The sequence below is a fragment of the Anser cygnoides genome, chromosome 27, assembly GCF_040182565.1.
Source record: "Anser cygnoides isolate HZ-2024a breed goose chromosome 27, Taihu_goose_T2T_genome, whole genome shotgun sequence".
Taxonomy (NCBI): Eukaryota; Metazoa; Chordata; class Aves; order Anseriformes; family Anatidae; genus Anser; species Anser cygnoides.
In genome coordinates this window covers 4,647,893-4,663,632 of record NC_089899.1, presented here as the reverse complement: position 1 = coordinate 4,663,632, position 15,740 = coordinate 4,647,893, and the positions used below count along the sequence as shown (strand labels likewise).

The 15,740-nt window shown below is 56.4% G+C and overlaps 1 protein-coding gene across 7 annotated transcripts in view; it reads right to left on the bottom strand.

Moving 5' to 3' along the window:
- Window positions 1-15,740, bottom strand: part of PIP5K1C (phosphatidylinositol-4-phosphate 5-kinase type 1 gamma) — a 42,306-nt gene that overhangs the window by 20,374 nt on the left and 6,192 nt on the right. For 6 of the 7 annotated variants that reach the window (XM_066983987.1, XM_066983981.1, XM_066983984.1 and 3 more), the window contains exon 2: window positions 1,004-1,035. In XM_066983987.1, the coding sequence (XP_066840088.1) occupies window positions 1,004-1,035 (32 nt within the window). Of the gene's footprint in view, window positions 1-1,003; window positions 1,036-2,898; window positions 5,288-15,740 lie in introns of those variants that run through there. The other variant, XM_066983986.1, reaches the window with a different exon arrangement.

Genomic DNA, 15,740 nt, shown 5'->3' with positions numbered 1-15,740 from the left:
AGCTGCATCCTATTGCACGCAAGCCCAAGCTGCGCTGTCCTACCTCTCCTCGTGGCTCATCACCATCCTCAAAGAATTAACAGAGGTGGGCACTGGTTAGGAGACCACCTCTGTACGAAAATCAGCAACTGAAGTCTCTTCCGCAGTCCCTCGCTCTACTTGTACTGCGTTTCCAGGGCAAGAAAAAGGGGGGCTATCTGCGTGTTGAAAAAAGCAATTCACTTTTACAGGGTTTGTGTTTTCTACTATGCATATTTCTGGGGAGTCAAAAAGAATTAAGTGCCACATTCCTGGCAGCTTATGGGAAGAGTTTTCTATTCACGTCTACTAACGTTCAGCATCTCAGGTGAGAAATATGAAGGGATATGTCAGAAAATCAGATAAAACAAAAACCATTTGAACACGGTGCCCTAAACCACAAGTGTGGGCTTCAGGGAACAGCTTTCAGGCACAGATCCTCCCACCAGCTTCCCTGCTGCCAACTGTGAAGAGTTTTGCTCCAGAAGGTACCAGTGATTCAGCAACCTGAGACCTGGATTACGTGCAGAAGATCAGTCCCTCAAGATACTCCCGTCTCGGGGCTCCCTATTTTACAGCCGCCTTGCCCCCTCCCAGAAGGGGATGAGACCCAACGCAGAGCCCTGGAGGCGCCCAGGACGTGGAGTCTCCACCTGGAGACAGGAGGAGCTCCAGGTGCTGGTACGGAAGAAGTGTCCCCAGCCAGATCCAGCCACTCACATGCAGACATCACGGAGCCACAGCCCCAAATGGCTACAGGGAGGGCAAAATCCCTTCCCATTTCTCTGTGGCTGTGGTCACACCAACACACAGACACCAGAGAGCTGCCATTAACTTTGTCTCCCAAATAACCTTATCAATATCAAATTTTCAGTAAACTTAAATGTATTTTAAAACCCGGCCTTGTTCAAAAAAGTCATGCGGAGGCATTCTCAAGAGCTCTGTGTTCTCATTTCTCAGCACAGGATTTTCGAGAGCATCTCACCTCAGTGATGGCTGCTTTCTTTGGTGCCAGACCTGAGGAGAACAAGGGAGAGCATTAGTAAAAGTAGTCACATGAGATTAAAACTACTCAGACAATAACCTAACGCTTTGTTCCTTCAAGCAAGCTGGAAAGCCTTTAAAGCAGCTGCTTTTGCTCAGTTTTCAATTTCAGTAGCGCAGGAGCCTGAAGTTATTGGGTTCGCCCAATTTATAGAAGCACAAAGGTGCACCATTTTTCCTAGCAATATTTTTTCCTCGAGGTTTCAGCACAGAGTTCTTCCTAATCCCTGCTGCACTGCAAGCAACAGGCCCGCGCCACACCGCAGGACCGCAGGCGGTTACGCACAGCGGCCCAGACGCTTACGGAGCTGCTTTCCAGCCACTCAGAAGGCACTTGACAAAGCGTATCGATAATTGAACCTATTTATAGAACGTGAGGCCCAAATACATCACAAAATCAAATCCATCATTTATTTCTACCCCTGCCTTTGGGAGAAGCCACCACTTCTCCATTACAGCGAACAGCAAAAAATCAGCGTTTTGCCTGAAGCTTCCAGGTACGCGACCAGAGCTGGAAGCACCAAGCCACAGCCCTCCTCCGACACGAGGCCAGCTTCTGCTCCCCTGCGCCAGCCGCGGTGTGCGAGCGCTGCGAGGCGTTTGGTGACCGGGGAGGAAGCGGCGAAGCCACGCACGGGTCCTGCAACTCCGGCCCAGGCCCCTCAGGAACAGGAGCGAGGGCCTGGAGCTGCCGAGGAAGGCGAGGAGCTGCCCGCCCAGGAGGGTTGTGCAACCTGCAGTCCTTCAGCGAGGGCTTCGTTTCGCGAGAGGCCGGGGAGCAAAACTCGGGAGCTGTGGCCGTGAAGAAGCGGGGCTCTTCCTGAGCCCTCGGCTGTTCCCCAATCGAGGGCGAGGGGTGGATTACACAAGCGCCTGTCAGCATCGAGCCCTCCAGCTCGAGGAATATCTGCACGAGCTGGGGGCAGTGGGAGGTGTCTGGTCCTTCAGGCTGGAGAGCAGGGAGAGCCCTGGAGGAACCAGCCCAAGGTTCTGCTACTTCAGCATCTCCCCAGCTGGCCAAAGAGGATTGAGGATGGTTTAACCGGGGCAACCGCTCACCCTCCTAAAACGCAAGCGGAGACGCTTCAGGGCTTGCTTCCAAAGGAACCTGAGCAAGAAGTCAGGCACAGCAGAGCACGCTGCTCTGCAGATGAGAACAGCGATTCGTTATATTCCAGGAAACATTTTGAGTGGGAAGCAGAATAAAACCAACAAAAACCCTTGGCAGTCACAAGGGAGATGGAATCGCTCTCAGGCAGAAGCGCTGAGGTTATCTCATGGGCCTGGGCAAACCGGGGACGCCCCGATGCAAACAGGGCACGTCCACGGGGTGTTTTGAGCAGTCAGCAATGCGAGCCCCCAGCAATGCGAGCCCCCTGACCCCAGGCTTTGCCTGCTTTTGTCTCTCCGGTGATGAAACCTCCCATCACCCCTGGGACCACACCGCGGCTCAGCTCGGAGCATCGCTGCTGCCGGGCATCGCCAGCTCAGACGCTGCACCCGATCAACACACGCTTGGGTCCTGAGCTGGAAGTTAGTTCTTTGGCCTAGGACAAACGATTTTAAGGTCATTCAACACGAAGCCCAGCAAAGGGCAGGGGAGCCAGGGCACTGAGAGCTCCCCGCTGAGCCCTGCAACGGCCGGGAACGGCGCAGGCTGCTCCGCTCACCCGGCTGCGGCCGCTCTCCGACCGCCCCGCGCTGCTGACGAGCCGCAGTAATCTCTTTTCTGCGCTTTGTCACAATTCCAGAGCAGGAGATTATCTTTAATTTTGTGATAATTACCACAAGCTGCTTTCATTCTCAGCTTTTAAGTGTCTGCTGCTGTACACGTACCAAGTGTGGAATCAACACCGGCGGCGTGCTCGCAGGGAGGGTGCTGGGGCGAGAGCCGGGGATCGTCAGGAGAAACGGCACTTCAGGTGGCCAAGGGCATCACCAGCAAAACCTCTCCAAAGAGAAAAAATCAGCTTTATGAAATCAACCCGTCTAAGCAGAAAATGAAAAAATCTTCCACTGGGTACTCAGCACACGGTGCTCGGCTGTGCTCATCTCAAACAAGCTGACAGATGGCCTTGCAAAAACTGATTTAGCTCCAGCTTCGGGGTTATACACAGCCACGAGAGCTGGCGCTCGGGTCTGCGGGGCACCGGAGCTCTGCTGGGGGAAGTTTCAATACTTAGCAAGCTAATTGAAATGATTCTTATCCGATTTGGTGCAGCTTAACAAGGGGGCATTCAGGAGTGTGAGGACCGGCTCCGGAACGAGAAGCCTGGGATGGAAGCGCAGCTCTGGGCGCTGGGCTGCATGGTGCTTCACGCACGCCCGCCCTGCTGCCTTCAGCTCCTCTTCTCATCCACACACCGCTTCTGTTCGACCCGATGCAGATCGGCATGCTGCTCCGGAGCCTCAGAGCTTCAGCTGTAACACTCGGCGGTTCCCATCTGATTTAACGTCTGTTTTTTTCCTTACGCCTCTGTCCACGGCCGCAGCTGGCTCGTCCATCCCAGCAGGGCGCTCACACAGCGCGGGCAGGGAGGGGACTCCCCAAACCCCTCCGTGCCCCCACGCTCTGATTTCTCTGGATTTAGCTCGACCCCTCCAGAGGAGCTTGAGCCTCCACACGATTAGACAACCCGTTCCTCCTCTTATGCAACGTGTTGTGTCAACAAAATTGTCGTTCAGGCATTTTTGGGCCCCTCGCCCCCGTTTACGTCCGCTTGACCACTCGCTCCCAGTAAGCGGCGCACGATGGGCGGGCAGGGGCCTCGTGTATCTCCACCAGCTTCGTCGCCCTCAGCAGCGAGGGGCCGGGAGCACAGCGGCTCCTGCAGCTCCCCCAGCCTCTCCAGATGCTGCCAGCCGGGACACACAAGTGATGCCCGAAGTCAGAAAGTTGAAAAATCACCGATCCTTCAGGCTTAAAAGCAAAGCTTCCCGAAAACCAGAAAATCTCGTCCTTGCTGCCCATGACCTATACTGAGTTTAAGGTAAAAACATGGGTTTCAAGTTTGACTCACGTGCAGAGAATAAATTAAAAAATAAAGCCAAGTAAACAGTCACTGGGATCTCTCAAAACCAGCTAAATCTGATGATTCCAACCACTGAAAAAGAGTTTCTTAAGAAAGTTTACAAACATCCAAGCAAAGCTCTTATGTAAGACCTGACGGAGAAGACTTCTTTGTAAGGCATATGCATAATCACACAATCATTTATAACTTATAAATATTTAATGCTTTAGGATGCACTGGGGAAGCAGCGGAAGCAGATTCGAATAGCTGCTGGCATCATCTGGACTCCTCTGCCCAGGCGGAGATGCTGCTGCATCTTTAATAAAAGCTTCAATTGTTTCCTGGGAGATACACACAGTGACTGCAACCAAAACCACATCAGGAACACAAACACCACGTCAGCTCTTCAGCTGGAAGCCGGGAGATTCTGGAGAGCCCCCCAAACGTCGACGGAGGTCTGGGTCCGATTTCACACTCATCTGACGAAGAGCAAGAGGGCACGACCCACCTGAGCAACCCGCTTGGACAAGAGGAGGGGAAGGCTGGCGGCAGGGTGCGAGGATTTATCGTCGGATCGGGCTGGCCCTCGCGTCCTGCAGGGCGCAGGCTAGGGCACGAGCTGTGCAAGGCGAAGGCTGTGCACGTGGAGCAGATGTGTTGCGGGAGAAATATGGAGAGACAGGCTGGAAGCAAAACACATCCATCAAGAGAGACAGCTGCTACTCTCCATAAGGAACCGCTGAGAAAACGAAGTTCAGGAAACAAAAAAGCGACTCGGAGAAGATGCCAGAAAACTCGACACGGCTGAGAGCGGCGCCGGAACCGGCACGCAGCCAGCCAGGGCGGCGTGGAAGGGCAGCCCGGCCAGCGGGGAGCAGCCCCTCAACTTCTCGCACCCGAACTGCGCGGCTCCGGGTCCCGGCGAGCAGCGCTCGGGACCAGGGCAATGAGCAGGGTGGAGGAGAAACGCCAGGAGCAGCAGCAGGGCTCCGCAGCCACCCCGAGAAGGCAGCTGCTTACAGCCTGCCCTCCCCAGGCACCCGGCATGACCTGCTTTTGGTCCTCGAACACACTGCCTCCCCACGTGACAGCACCGGTCGGTTAGCGTGAGGAGCATCGAGCGAGCCACGATGCTGAGAGGAGTTGTGGGGGCTTCTTCCCCTCCGATGCAGCGTCTCTTCTCAGAAGGAGCTGTAGGCGGCTGCTCTTCAGAGCCAGCAGTGCCCAGGGTGCTGCTGGAGAGCTTGGAGCGATAAAAAGGAAAATGAAGCAAGCTGAGATCAATTCCGCTTGTTATATGGAGTCTATAGGAGCTTTAGAAAAGCAACACAAGCTTTGACACCAAAAATGAATCCCTTTTTTCTCTCTGGTGCACTTGCAGACTGCATGAAGGATTTTTGGGAGGACCTACAAGAACTAGCACTGGTCTCGCACCAGCCGGACACGCCATCCCGACACCCTGGGGAGACCCCAGCCCGGTGCTCGGGTGAGGCTCTCCATCCCTCCGAGAAGGGAAGACCCTGCCCCGACACATCCACATCCCTCGGGATGGTTTAGACCCCATCCAAAGCCCAACAGTTCTTCGCAGGGAGCTGAAACGCTGGCACACACAGCAGCATTCACACTGGGCCAGCATTGAAAGCCGGAGATCAGCAATCCCATCTAATCCCTCCTCGATACCCAGGGCCGGTGTCCTGCACCTCCCCACACCTCCCACGCCAGCCCCACACCTCCCTTTGCTGTTTGGAGCCCCCTGGACCCAGCCCCGCTGGGGGGGGAAGGATGCCAGCGGTCACACACCGTGCTCTGCCGCACCAACGCTGTGCCCCACGCTTTTCCCGTGCCCTTTGTCTCGTTTACTTGAGCACAAACTCGTCGGGGAAAGGAACAGCATGGCCTGTACAAATTAAGGGAGAGAGCTTAATGTTCTGGGGAGGCAGGACGGGGCCTCGGGGCACTGAGGCGGCACACGCGGCGCGCTCCCTGCCTCCCTCCCCGGGCATTTCCATTGCTGAGCTCCTCGAGCGCCCGAGCCAGGGGGGCTGCAAGAAGCCCCCAGCCTGCGGAGCGTCAGCAAAGGCATCCAGCCCCCGCTTTTCTCTTTAATAAAAGTTTTTATGCAGAAACTCCTCCTGCCTCGGAAATAACCCGTTTACCCCGGAGCAGGAGGCAGGGCGCAAGCGGGAGGTAGCGCGCTCCTGCCCGGGTGCCGGATGGGATCGGCTCCTCGGGATGCGGAGTGCTGAGCCAGGACACGCCTGGCTAAAACGTTCCCTTGACAACTAACCAAAAAGCGCTTGCAGCAGGGAAGCCCAATTACAGCGGGGAACGAGCAGGACAAGACAGGGGAAATGAAATTTAAAAGGAACTGATTTGTTTCCTTGTCTCAGATCAGCTGCACGCAGAAAAGAGTGCCATTTCCGAGCGCCTACCCCGAACCGTGTGACACATCTGACAACAAAGCAAAACAAAAACCTAATCAGGAGGAGCGCGCACACAACAGCTGACACCCCGCAGCGGGAAAGGCTGCAGCCGCTCGGCTCCACGCTGTAATTATGCAATCCAGTGGGACGCTCGGGCTCGCATCTGCTGGGTGGGAAAGGTGCAGCCTTATCTGAACGCGGCGTTCCTGCCGCCTTCCACGCCGCCGGTCGCAGGAGGAGCGAGCAAAACACGCTGCCCGGCACGTCCGGGCGCCCTCCCCGCGGGGCAGCAGGCGAGACGTGCCCAAGGTCGGCACCCGGCAGCTGCGGCGGGGACGCCAGCCTCTTCCTAGCCCCCGGCTCCGCTCCTTATTGCGGCCTTCAAGTCTGAGTCTGCCTGCCTGAATCCGGAGCAAAGCTTGATTAGGATTAATTACAGACAGCAAGCAGCGCGCCGGGAAGCGCACCCAGGACGGAGCCAGCTCTCTGCACCCCCGACACCCAGCAGCGCCGCCTCGAAACCACGACGCCAATTTAGAGCGAGGCCATTGAAGGCCGACGGACTTTGAAGCCACGTTCCTCAGGGTCGCTCAGGAGAGCTATGGCACCCAGGGGCCCCGGCCTCGGCTTGGGGCAGGACGAGCCCTGCAGGTCCCAGCTGGCAGCGGAGCCGTAACTCGGAGTGAAAAGGCAAGAGGAGGCACAACCTCTCTCCTGATGTCCTCCCAAGCTGTGCTGCAGCACAAAAACAGGGACCTGAATGTAGTGCTCGTCCCCGTGCGGCCATCACCAACCACCCTTTGCTGCTTTAGACGGGGTTTTCTACAGCCACAAGGCCCAGGAGAGCCATTTCCCCACCCAGGCCACAGGAGCACAAGGCAGCTTGCTGCAAGGGCTCAGTCCAGCGCTCACCCCTGTCCCCTGAGCACCATCACCCTGCCTGCAGGCTCCTGCCCAGACGCGGGGTTGACCAGCTCAGACGCAGGCAGTGCCCCACCTGTGCCGGGACAGGACACCGAGCCGCAGCCCCCGTCGCGCTGCCCTCCAGATGCAGCTAGCAAGGGGAAGAAGCACGAGCTGACTGACCCGAGGCTACACGCTGATCCCAAGAGCAGCTATTGCACCCAGCACAGAGGGCTCGCGGCGTGGCACGTTGTGTTGTTTCTGCTGCACGAGGCTTGACACCGGACCTCAGCACCCCCCGAGGCCAGGACCAGCGCTGCTGGGGCTCCACTCTGCCGCCCGGCCTCGCGAGCTCCTCCTGCCCCTCGCCGTTTCCACCAGACACCCGCAGGGCTGGTGCCTGAGGAGGCGAACCCCACCGGAGCCCATCCTGAACTCCTTCACCTGGTGCTCAGCACAGGACGTTGCCCCCGAGAGGGCAAGGCCCCCTCACCTTTACGCTGCTGCTTCTCCGAGCGTCCCTCTGGCGGAGCTCCAGGGGTCTCGGAGGCACTGGCACGCCAAAGGAGCCGCTCGAGCTGCTGGTAGAAGCAGCCCAGCAGACACAGAGAGCTCAGGAATTGGAGTTACAGGAGACAACAGCACTCTGTCCCCCATCTTAGCCCTCAGCCCTTTCTCACAAAGGGTCTGCAGGGAAGCGTCAGTGCTCCGAGCTGGGAATCCCTCCCATGCTGTTCATTGCTTGCACCACTTCACAGCATCTCCCTGTCCGCGTTACTTGACAGAGCTTCGTCCCGTTGCTCGTTTACTGCTGAGAATTATTGCCAGGCTAAATTAAGAAAGGTATCCTCCCTCCCCACATGTCCCATTTTCAGACCTTTTAGAAGAGGTGCTGAAGTCCATTAATACAGTCACAGCGAGTAAAGAAACCTGCCTGAAGGTTCCCAATAACCGCCCGCCCCAAGACCAGGACACGCAGAAGTTACACGAAAAGCGCAGCTCTACGGCTGTGGGAGCTCAGCGCCTCAACCAGGAGCAAACCCCGAAAACACAGGCACCCCTGGCCAGAGGGAACACAGCTGCCCGAGGGCCACCCTTCGCGAGCCGTCCTGAAGACGCACCTGGAGTTGTAAGGAGCGGGCTATTTCCTGATTTACTCTGTAGCCAAAGCTGCTCGGCTAAATCCTCTCAGGTTTAATTCCACTCCCGCTAATGTCACTTGACAGAGATTTTCCTGAGGTGCTCGAACTCCAAAGACTAAAAGGGGATTTCAGAACGGGGTTGCGCACAGCGTGCGTCACTGGAATAAAGTCCTGCGAGGCCGCTGGCACCAGGTGGAGCGAGCCCTCCTTCCCCGCGCGCTGCCGGCGGCCACGGGCGCTGCAAGGGCCACGCAGCCCGAGGGATTCGGTGCTGCGGTGCCGAGGACAAGGTCTGGGTGGGAGAGGAAATGGGAGACGCCTGCAATTTCTGCCTGTTTCAGACCCAGGTTTCAAAGGCAGAAGTGTCAGGTCGCGGCTGCGGACCTGACTGCTTTTCGAGCTCGGTGGGGGACGCAGCCCCACGACAGCACGCCCCCCCGGCGGGGATAACAGATACAACTTCCGAGTTGACAAGGACCTTGGAGGTCTCTTCCAACCTAGATGGTTCCGTGAAAAACCCGCAGTTAAACAGACGCGATAGGAACAGGGGACTGGTGGCGCGTCTTCACTCCAGGTCTCTGCGTCTGTACAAACCTAAGCTTTTACTGCTGTAACAAGGAGAAATTCCAAGGCCTCGGGCTGCGTGCAGGTCTCATCTGAGCCCGTCAGGCACCGAGCGATCAGATTTCTTGGCCTCGCACAACACTGACGACGCCGACTCGCGTGTGGCTGAAGGCCAGGTCTGGCTGGCGTTCCGCTGCTCCCCACCCTCTCTACGTGGCTTCACACAACGCACCCAAGCCCACCAGCAGCCCCGAGGCCTGCCTGCCCTGTAGGGCAAGCTCTGCTTAACCCATCCCAGACCCCGCAAATCCTTTCCTCCAGGTGGATCCCGGACGGCCAACAGCCCCAGACCGAGGAGGCGCCAACGCTCTGGTCCTCACCTCCGGCGGCTGCGAGCAAACCTTGCAGACAGCAGCAGCTCCGTCAGACCATGTCCCCACGCCGTGATGCCGAGGGAAGACCTCCAGGGAGAAAACTGCTGCCGCAAGGTGTGGGGGACTGCAGGTTAAAAATGAATTTAACTGCTGCTCACCACCACCGCGTTCTCTTCCCACCTTGTTAAGGCCACTTGCGCTCTCTGTGACCGGAGTGTTTTGGTCTGATGCTCCCGCTCTGCTCTAACACAGGCACCTGAACAGATGGAACAAAACAAGCCACGGCAGAACAAGCTCTAAAGATTAAGTGTGCTGCCAAAATCCGTAACTCAAAGTTTCAGCAACCAGCCTCTTCTCTCCCTGGGAGCCTGGCCGTAGCGTGGCAGCCAGTGACTCAGCTATTAGCTGAAAATAAGTAACCTGAAAGAAAATAAAAATCAACAAAGCTTTTCAAAAAGACTTCTAGAGCTTGGCATAAATACGAATAGGTGAGACGGGCCTAGAAGGCTAGAAGAAAACCTGCTGCCTACGCTGGGCTACAGGGATGTGGCCGTCGCGTTATGCTGCCGATCGGGGACAGCCTCCTCCGACACCGGGAAGCACAACGTGGACAAGAGGCTCCTCCTGGCACGGGTCTGCAGCTGGCTCACAACCTAGGGCAGGGAAGCAGCTTCTCCAGCCCAGCCAGGAGCATCTGCACTTGGAGGCCAAGCCAGGCACTTGCTGCTGTGTAACGATGAGCAGCTCCAGCCATTTATTTCCTCATTTGAGGACAAGACTCTTCCACCCTAAGCACAGGCACGCGTCCGAACTGAAGGTGCAAAAGAGCAAAACGCGAAGGAGCACCGAGGGCCGAGCTGAGGCCGTGGCTACCCCAGCCTCCCGAAGGGCCGAGGGCACCTCACGTTGCCAGCACGGTTTTCCCAGAGGCTGCCGCGCGCTCTGCCACGAGCCCCTCGGCACGCAGCGGCACCGTTTGGCACCGGCACGGAGGGCACGGCCACTGCTGAGAGCCGTGTCACGGGCGGGTGTCGCGCTTCCCGTGCGTGTCCTGCCCTTCCGCAGGACACAGGAGTGGGCAAGGTCCTTCTGAAGCGACCGCGTGGCTTCTAGGACGGGGGCGATAGCAGAGCGTTACGGGGTGAAGGCGGGCTTGGCCCTTTTGCTGGCTTTCCAGAGCCTCCCAGCTCTCAAAATGCGGGTTTTGGAGCAGCCCCGCTGCAGTGGGAGCTCACTGAACACACGAAGGTAGAAGCGGAGAGCATCGGGCTGCGGAGACGAGCGCATCTTTGGAGAGCCCAGGCCGGCTGCGTGGCTCGTGCACACGCGCTGAGATGACCACGTTCAGCAGGCACAAGTCTGAGGTGCAACTGGGAAGAACTTCGTGTCTCGCAGGTCCTGAAACGGTCCTGAACCATGAACAAGTCGATGCTGAGACCATCTCGGGGCTTCACTCAGCTTCTGCCTGGTACAGGAGAAAACTGGGGCTCCCCTATGGGGAATAGGTATGGAAAACAGTAATTGAAGACAGCAGCATTGAGTGAACCAAAGTCCACCACTTCTGAACTACACGGTGCTTCGTTTTATAAGAAAAGTCTTTTCTGGAGCTTTAAAACTGCTTGCCAAGACTTCAGTAAAGCCTGAAACGAAGCCGTGCACCTGAACCTTACCACCACGAGACAGCATCAGCCACACAGACGCTGCCACCGACCTGAAGGAAGCTGGGACAGCACAGTCTGCTCCCGGGTTTGGGGAGAAACCGAGAAGTCAGCCGAGCAAACATCACACATGGACCCTACAGCACATTGGGGAGGTTTGGGTTCCCGCTCCCAGCTCAGCTGGCGGAGACCTTCTGCAGGAGCCGAGTTCTATGGCAGCGGTGTGTGTTGTGGGGTGGGAGGAAGAAAAAGAAACGGGCAGTGATGCTGGCCGACAGCTCCCGAACGGCTCTCAGTGGGGAAGGTAAAACACTAGATAAGAAGCCCCACCGGTCAATCTTTTCCTTCCCCACCTCCCAACCCAGCAATCTTCTCGCAGGCCAGGAGGCTCAGGACCACCAGGCAGCAGGGCTCCTTCAGTGTCGTCGGTGAGACTTCCACGAGTTATTTGCACAAAGCACGGCAAAAGGGCAGTTGAAAGGCTCGGAGCTGCTGGATGTCCGTGGGAAGAGCCAAAGGCAGCTCTGACGAAGCAGCGCCAGCCTGCGGGCATCGCGAGGCCGTTCGACGATGGCCATGACCGAGCTTGAAGGGCTCTGACGCTCCGGGCAGGGACAACGCTTCTCCAGTTGCTCTTTGCTGAAACGGGTGCATCGGTTTTGCCAGAACTTAAAGGCCAACCCTAAGGCAAAGGACATATGTAGACCGTTGTCTTGGCAAGTCAGAGCAACCCAAAGCAGAAGCTCTAATAGAAAACACAAATTAAGAGGCAGCACTTGCCACTTCTGCCTGTAATCTCTTCGTTTTTCCTTTAGACGAGCAGCTGCCATTCAGGCACATCTCATCCTTTCCTCCCACAGCCCTTGGAGAGCCCCGCGTTGTTACAAATTCAGTAGTTTTTCACCCCACCTCAGAGAAAATTTGCATTTAAGGTCTGTTTTTATCAGACGCTGCAAAAAACCCACCTCATCTCTCCAGGTGACGTTTTGCTCTGCATGCTGGTCATTCCCAGCCTTCTCCTACTCCCGGCTTTCAGTTTAGAAAAAAAAGAGGAAACACTCAGAATAAAATTACCCTTTGGGTTTTCAGTCCTGGGAGTTGGAGAAGCCGTTTGTCCTCCCCGAGATCGGTTAGGAGCCCTCAATCTCTGCAGCGCCATCCCACCAACACGAGAGCAGTTTCCTCCCAAACCAGGCTCTCAGCAGCGGACAGAGTCCTGCCAAGCAGCGCACTCCGTCAGCGGCTCATCTCGGGAGGCTCCTCGATTTAATAGCAGCCTGTATTGCCCACCTCTGGAGCTGGCACACAACGGGCAACCGAGTTCACTGCATTTGAGTGAAACGGAGCCGGGCGTTGCTGGCTAACAAACACGACTGCCTGCCCGTGCACGGTGGTGGTTTCACTGTACAGACACAGCCCCACGTCCATCAGGGCTCCGAGGCTCCCTGCAGCAAAGACCGCAGTTAGACCCGAGCAATGCCGGGGCTGGTCAGCGAAGGAGCCACAAAAATCACGTAGCAATTTCAGGGTGTTCGCTCCTTCAGCTTCTCATTTGCTTTAATAAGCATTTCCTGGCATTACCGGTCTGGAAGCCTCGCTCTCGGCGAAGCGTCCCAGATAGTTAATCCACCGGTGACTCCTGCATAGCACCGAAAGGAAAACAAACATCCAGCCCTCGGAGACCGAGGTGGAGAAAGACCATGTCATCATTTTTCTTCCATCCAAATGAATTTAAACCCCAAGAGATGCCGGTCTGAGAGGAAGCATTCTGGGATTAAAAATAGCACACGTATCAGAAGAGCATCTTTAAAGAATTAACATTTCAGCTTCTCCCAAGCAGAGGTTTTATAAAGCGTTACTAGAAAAATCAAACGCAGCACAATCTGCATCCCCTAGAAAAAATTATCTTGTAGCACAAGTTAGCATTACAGGAGAAAAAAAAAAAAGTAATAAATGAAGAATAAATGAATAAATGGCTGCTCTTCCAGATTTCAGCCCCGATCACCGAACAAACAGTCCTTACAAACACGAGAATTATCCCGACAGGTGCTCTCTGAGCCCACAGACAACCAGCGCCCGTCAGGCCCCACGGGACCCCCTTTGCCTTACGTCTGGGTCCCACCCGGGCCGCGCTCGCGCTGTCACGCAGCGCACGTCATTCGGCGCTGACAGGCACAGCTTCAAGACGCTCTCACGTTCTGCTGTCTTCGTTCCAGCTTTGAAGTTAGGGCCTGTTTTACATCTCTATAGCTTGCCTCTCTGCCAGCAAACCGTGCGTTTTGTACGCTGCCCCCCATCAACGCGCACCCAGACAGATGGCGAGAGCAGCACCGAGGCTGCACGGGAGGCAAAGCTGTCATTTTAGCGACGCCGATTTACCAGGGACATTTTGGGCGCTTTCAGGTATTGCAGCTGCCCTCTCACAGATTCCTGAGCACATCCCTCTTCTTCTTGGTGTGGGGATGCAGACAAAAAATGGGGCAAAACCCAGGAAACTGGAGAGACCCGAGTTTCATGTCAGCCCCTAACCGGAGCGGCTGCCGGCGCGAAGCCCTCCTGGACGCGCTGGGGAAGATGATGATTTCAGCCAGCTGCCTCCCTTTGGAAAACGCTGCAATGGGCAATTCTGCCTTGAAAAGTCCACGGAATTTGGTCTGTCAGATGTGCAGAGAGACTACAGAGAGAGAAGTGCTGCGGCAGCTGTACCCTGCCCGCGCTAGAGGCTTTGGTGACGTTTTGCTTGTGCTGCGGAACACACCAGCAGGGATCAAGCGAGCGTTAAGGCACAGACAAGTTTTCCCTCTCCTTTCAGAGGGGTCGGCAAAACAAAACCACTTGTGCCTCGTGCCGGAGCCTCCCCTCTGCCCGCAGTTCAGCAGCGCAGGAGCATCGGCAGCGTCACGAGAGCAGCAGGAACTTCGCCTTCCCCCTCACCCCAAGCAGGCGTTTTGCAAAAGGAAACCAGGCCACCCAGACGGTGGCAACGAGAGACTCCAGCTAATCACCTTCACTTTACTTTGCAAACTAGGAACTTGGGTTTCTGGGCCTTACGCCAAGCCTGAAGGCTTTTCTTAAATCCCTCAGATCTTCAGGACCTCGAGTACAATCCTGATCCAGTGGACATCGGAGGCGAAACCTAGGGAAAGTTCGGCTTCTGCGTGGCCAGAAGCTGCCCGGCCTCTGATGAAGCCGTACAGAAACACAACGAAACCAAGGGGGATCCAAGAGCAGAGGAGCAGCAGTGCCTGATCCCAGACCCGCCGGGATCCCACTGTTTGTGCCGACCCAGCAAGAGAGCAGCAGCACGTGCTGCGTCGGCGGTTCACCGCCGGCGTGCGTGTCGGTGAGATCGGCCGCCGCGAGCCCCCAGCCCGCCTCGAGCCTCGCAGCCTTCAGAGCCGCGTCCTCGGCTTTGGAAAGATTTCCCCAAACCTCTCCCAACCTGCCAGTTCCATAAAAACATTTCTCAGATGTTCCAAATGCTTTGTGAGCTGCACCGACGCGCCAACCCAACGCTCAAGTTTCTCCAATTGATGTAAAGTGACCTTAATTACCTGAGCTCACATGGCCCTGAATGAGGAATGAAAATCTGTGCAGCCCTTCCAAACCAAGCTTTCATCACCAGCAGGCTGAAAGGAGCCGTTTTGGGAAGATGTTTACGCGGCTACTTGCACAGTGACTGAGGCATTACCGTAACTGCACTGCTGCCCGATTCCAACCGGAGAAAAACACAAGTAAGGCTGCAGGAGCTCAGGAGGATGCTATGAACTCGCCCTTTAAACCAAATCTGTTCCACCCACAAGTCAGAAATTCCACCCTAAAAACCATAATTGGGAACACCTTGAAGCCATTTAGTTTAAACACAAATGGTGCTGTTTTGCTCTAGCGGTGGAGAGGTTGTTTTTTTTGGTAGGCAAGAAACTGGCAGAGAAGCCTGCAAAGGTCACAAAATGCTCGGAAGGGAAAAACAGCAAAGCGGGGCTGCGCCAGGGGCTGTGCCAAGCACACGTGGCTGGGACTCTGCAGGAAAGGGAGAACAGACTAAGACAACCCGCGTTACCTCTGCTTTAAACACGCGATAGAAGAGCGGCGCTGCCCACCTCATCCCTCCCCGCCCTTCCTGCCCCCCGAGGGGCTGAGCGAGACCCCGTGCTCAATGGCACGCACCCGTGGTGGGCACCCAGCCCTGGGCAAGGAGGCTGGAAGCAAGCCTGCACAGCAGGTTTGAGCTCACAAGGGAGTGACTTCGCAGACGACGCTATTTTAATGGAGATTACACGTGTTTTTCGTGCCAGCCCTCAATTCCATCCGGCTGCACGTCACCGGTCTCCGCGGCCATCCCAGCCACTGGAGATCCGGACCTTAACTCGCTCGGGGCAGCAAAACAAAGCAGCAGCTGAGCACAGCCGATGCCAATGGGAAGAAGAGAAAGGTGTAATTGGCAATTTAAATAACAGCTTGCCGGGCAGCAAACGAAAGGGAGGAAACAACCCCGGTTAATTCTACTCGTGCAGGATCCTAACACGGTCACCAGCAGGGTCCAGCGCGTTCCAAACGCCCGTTCGGAAGGGCAGCGCCCCGATGTGTGCCGCGTTTGGGGTGC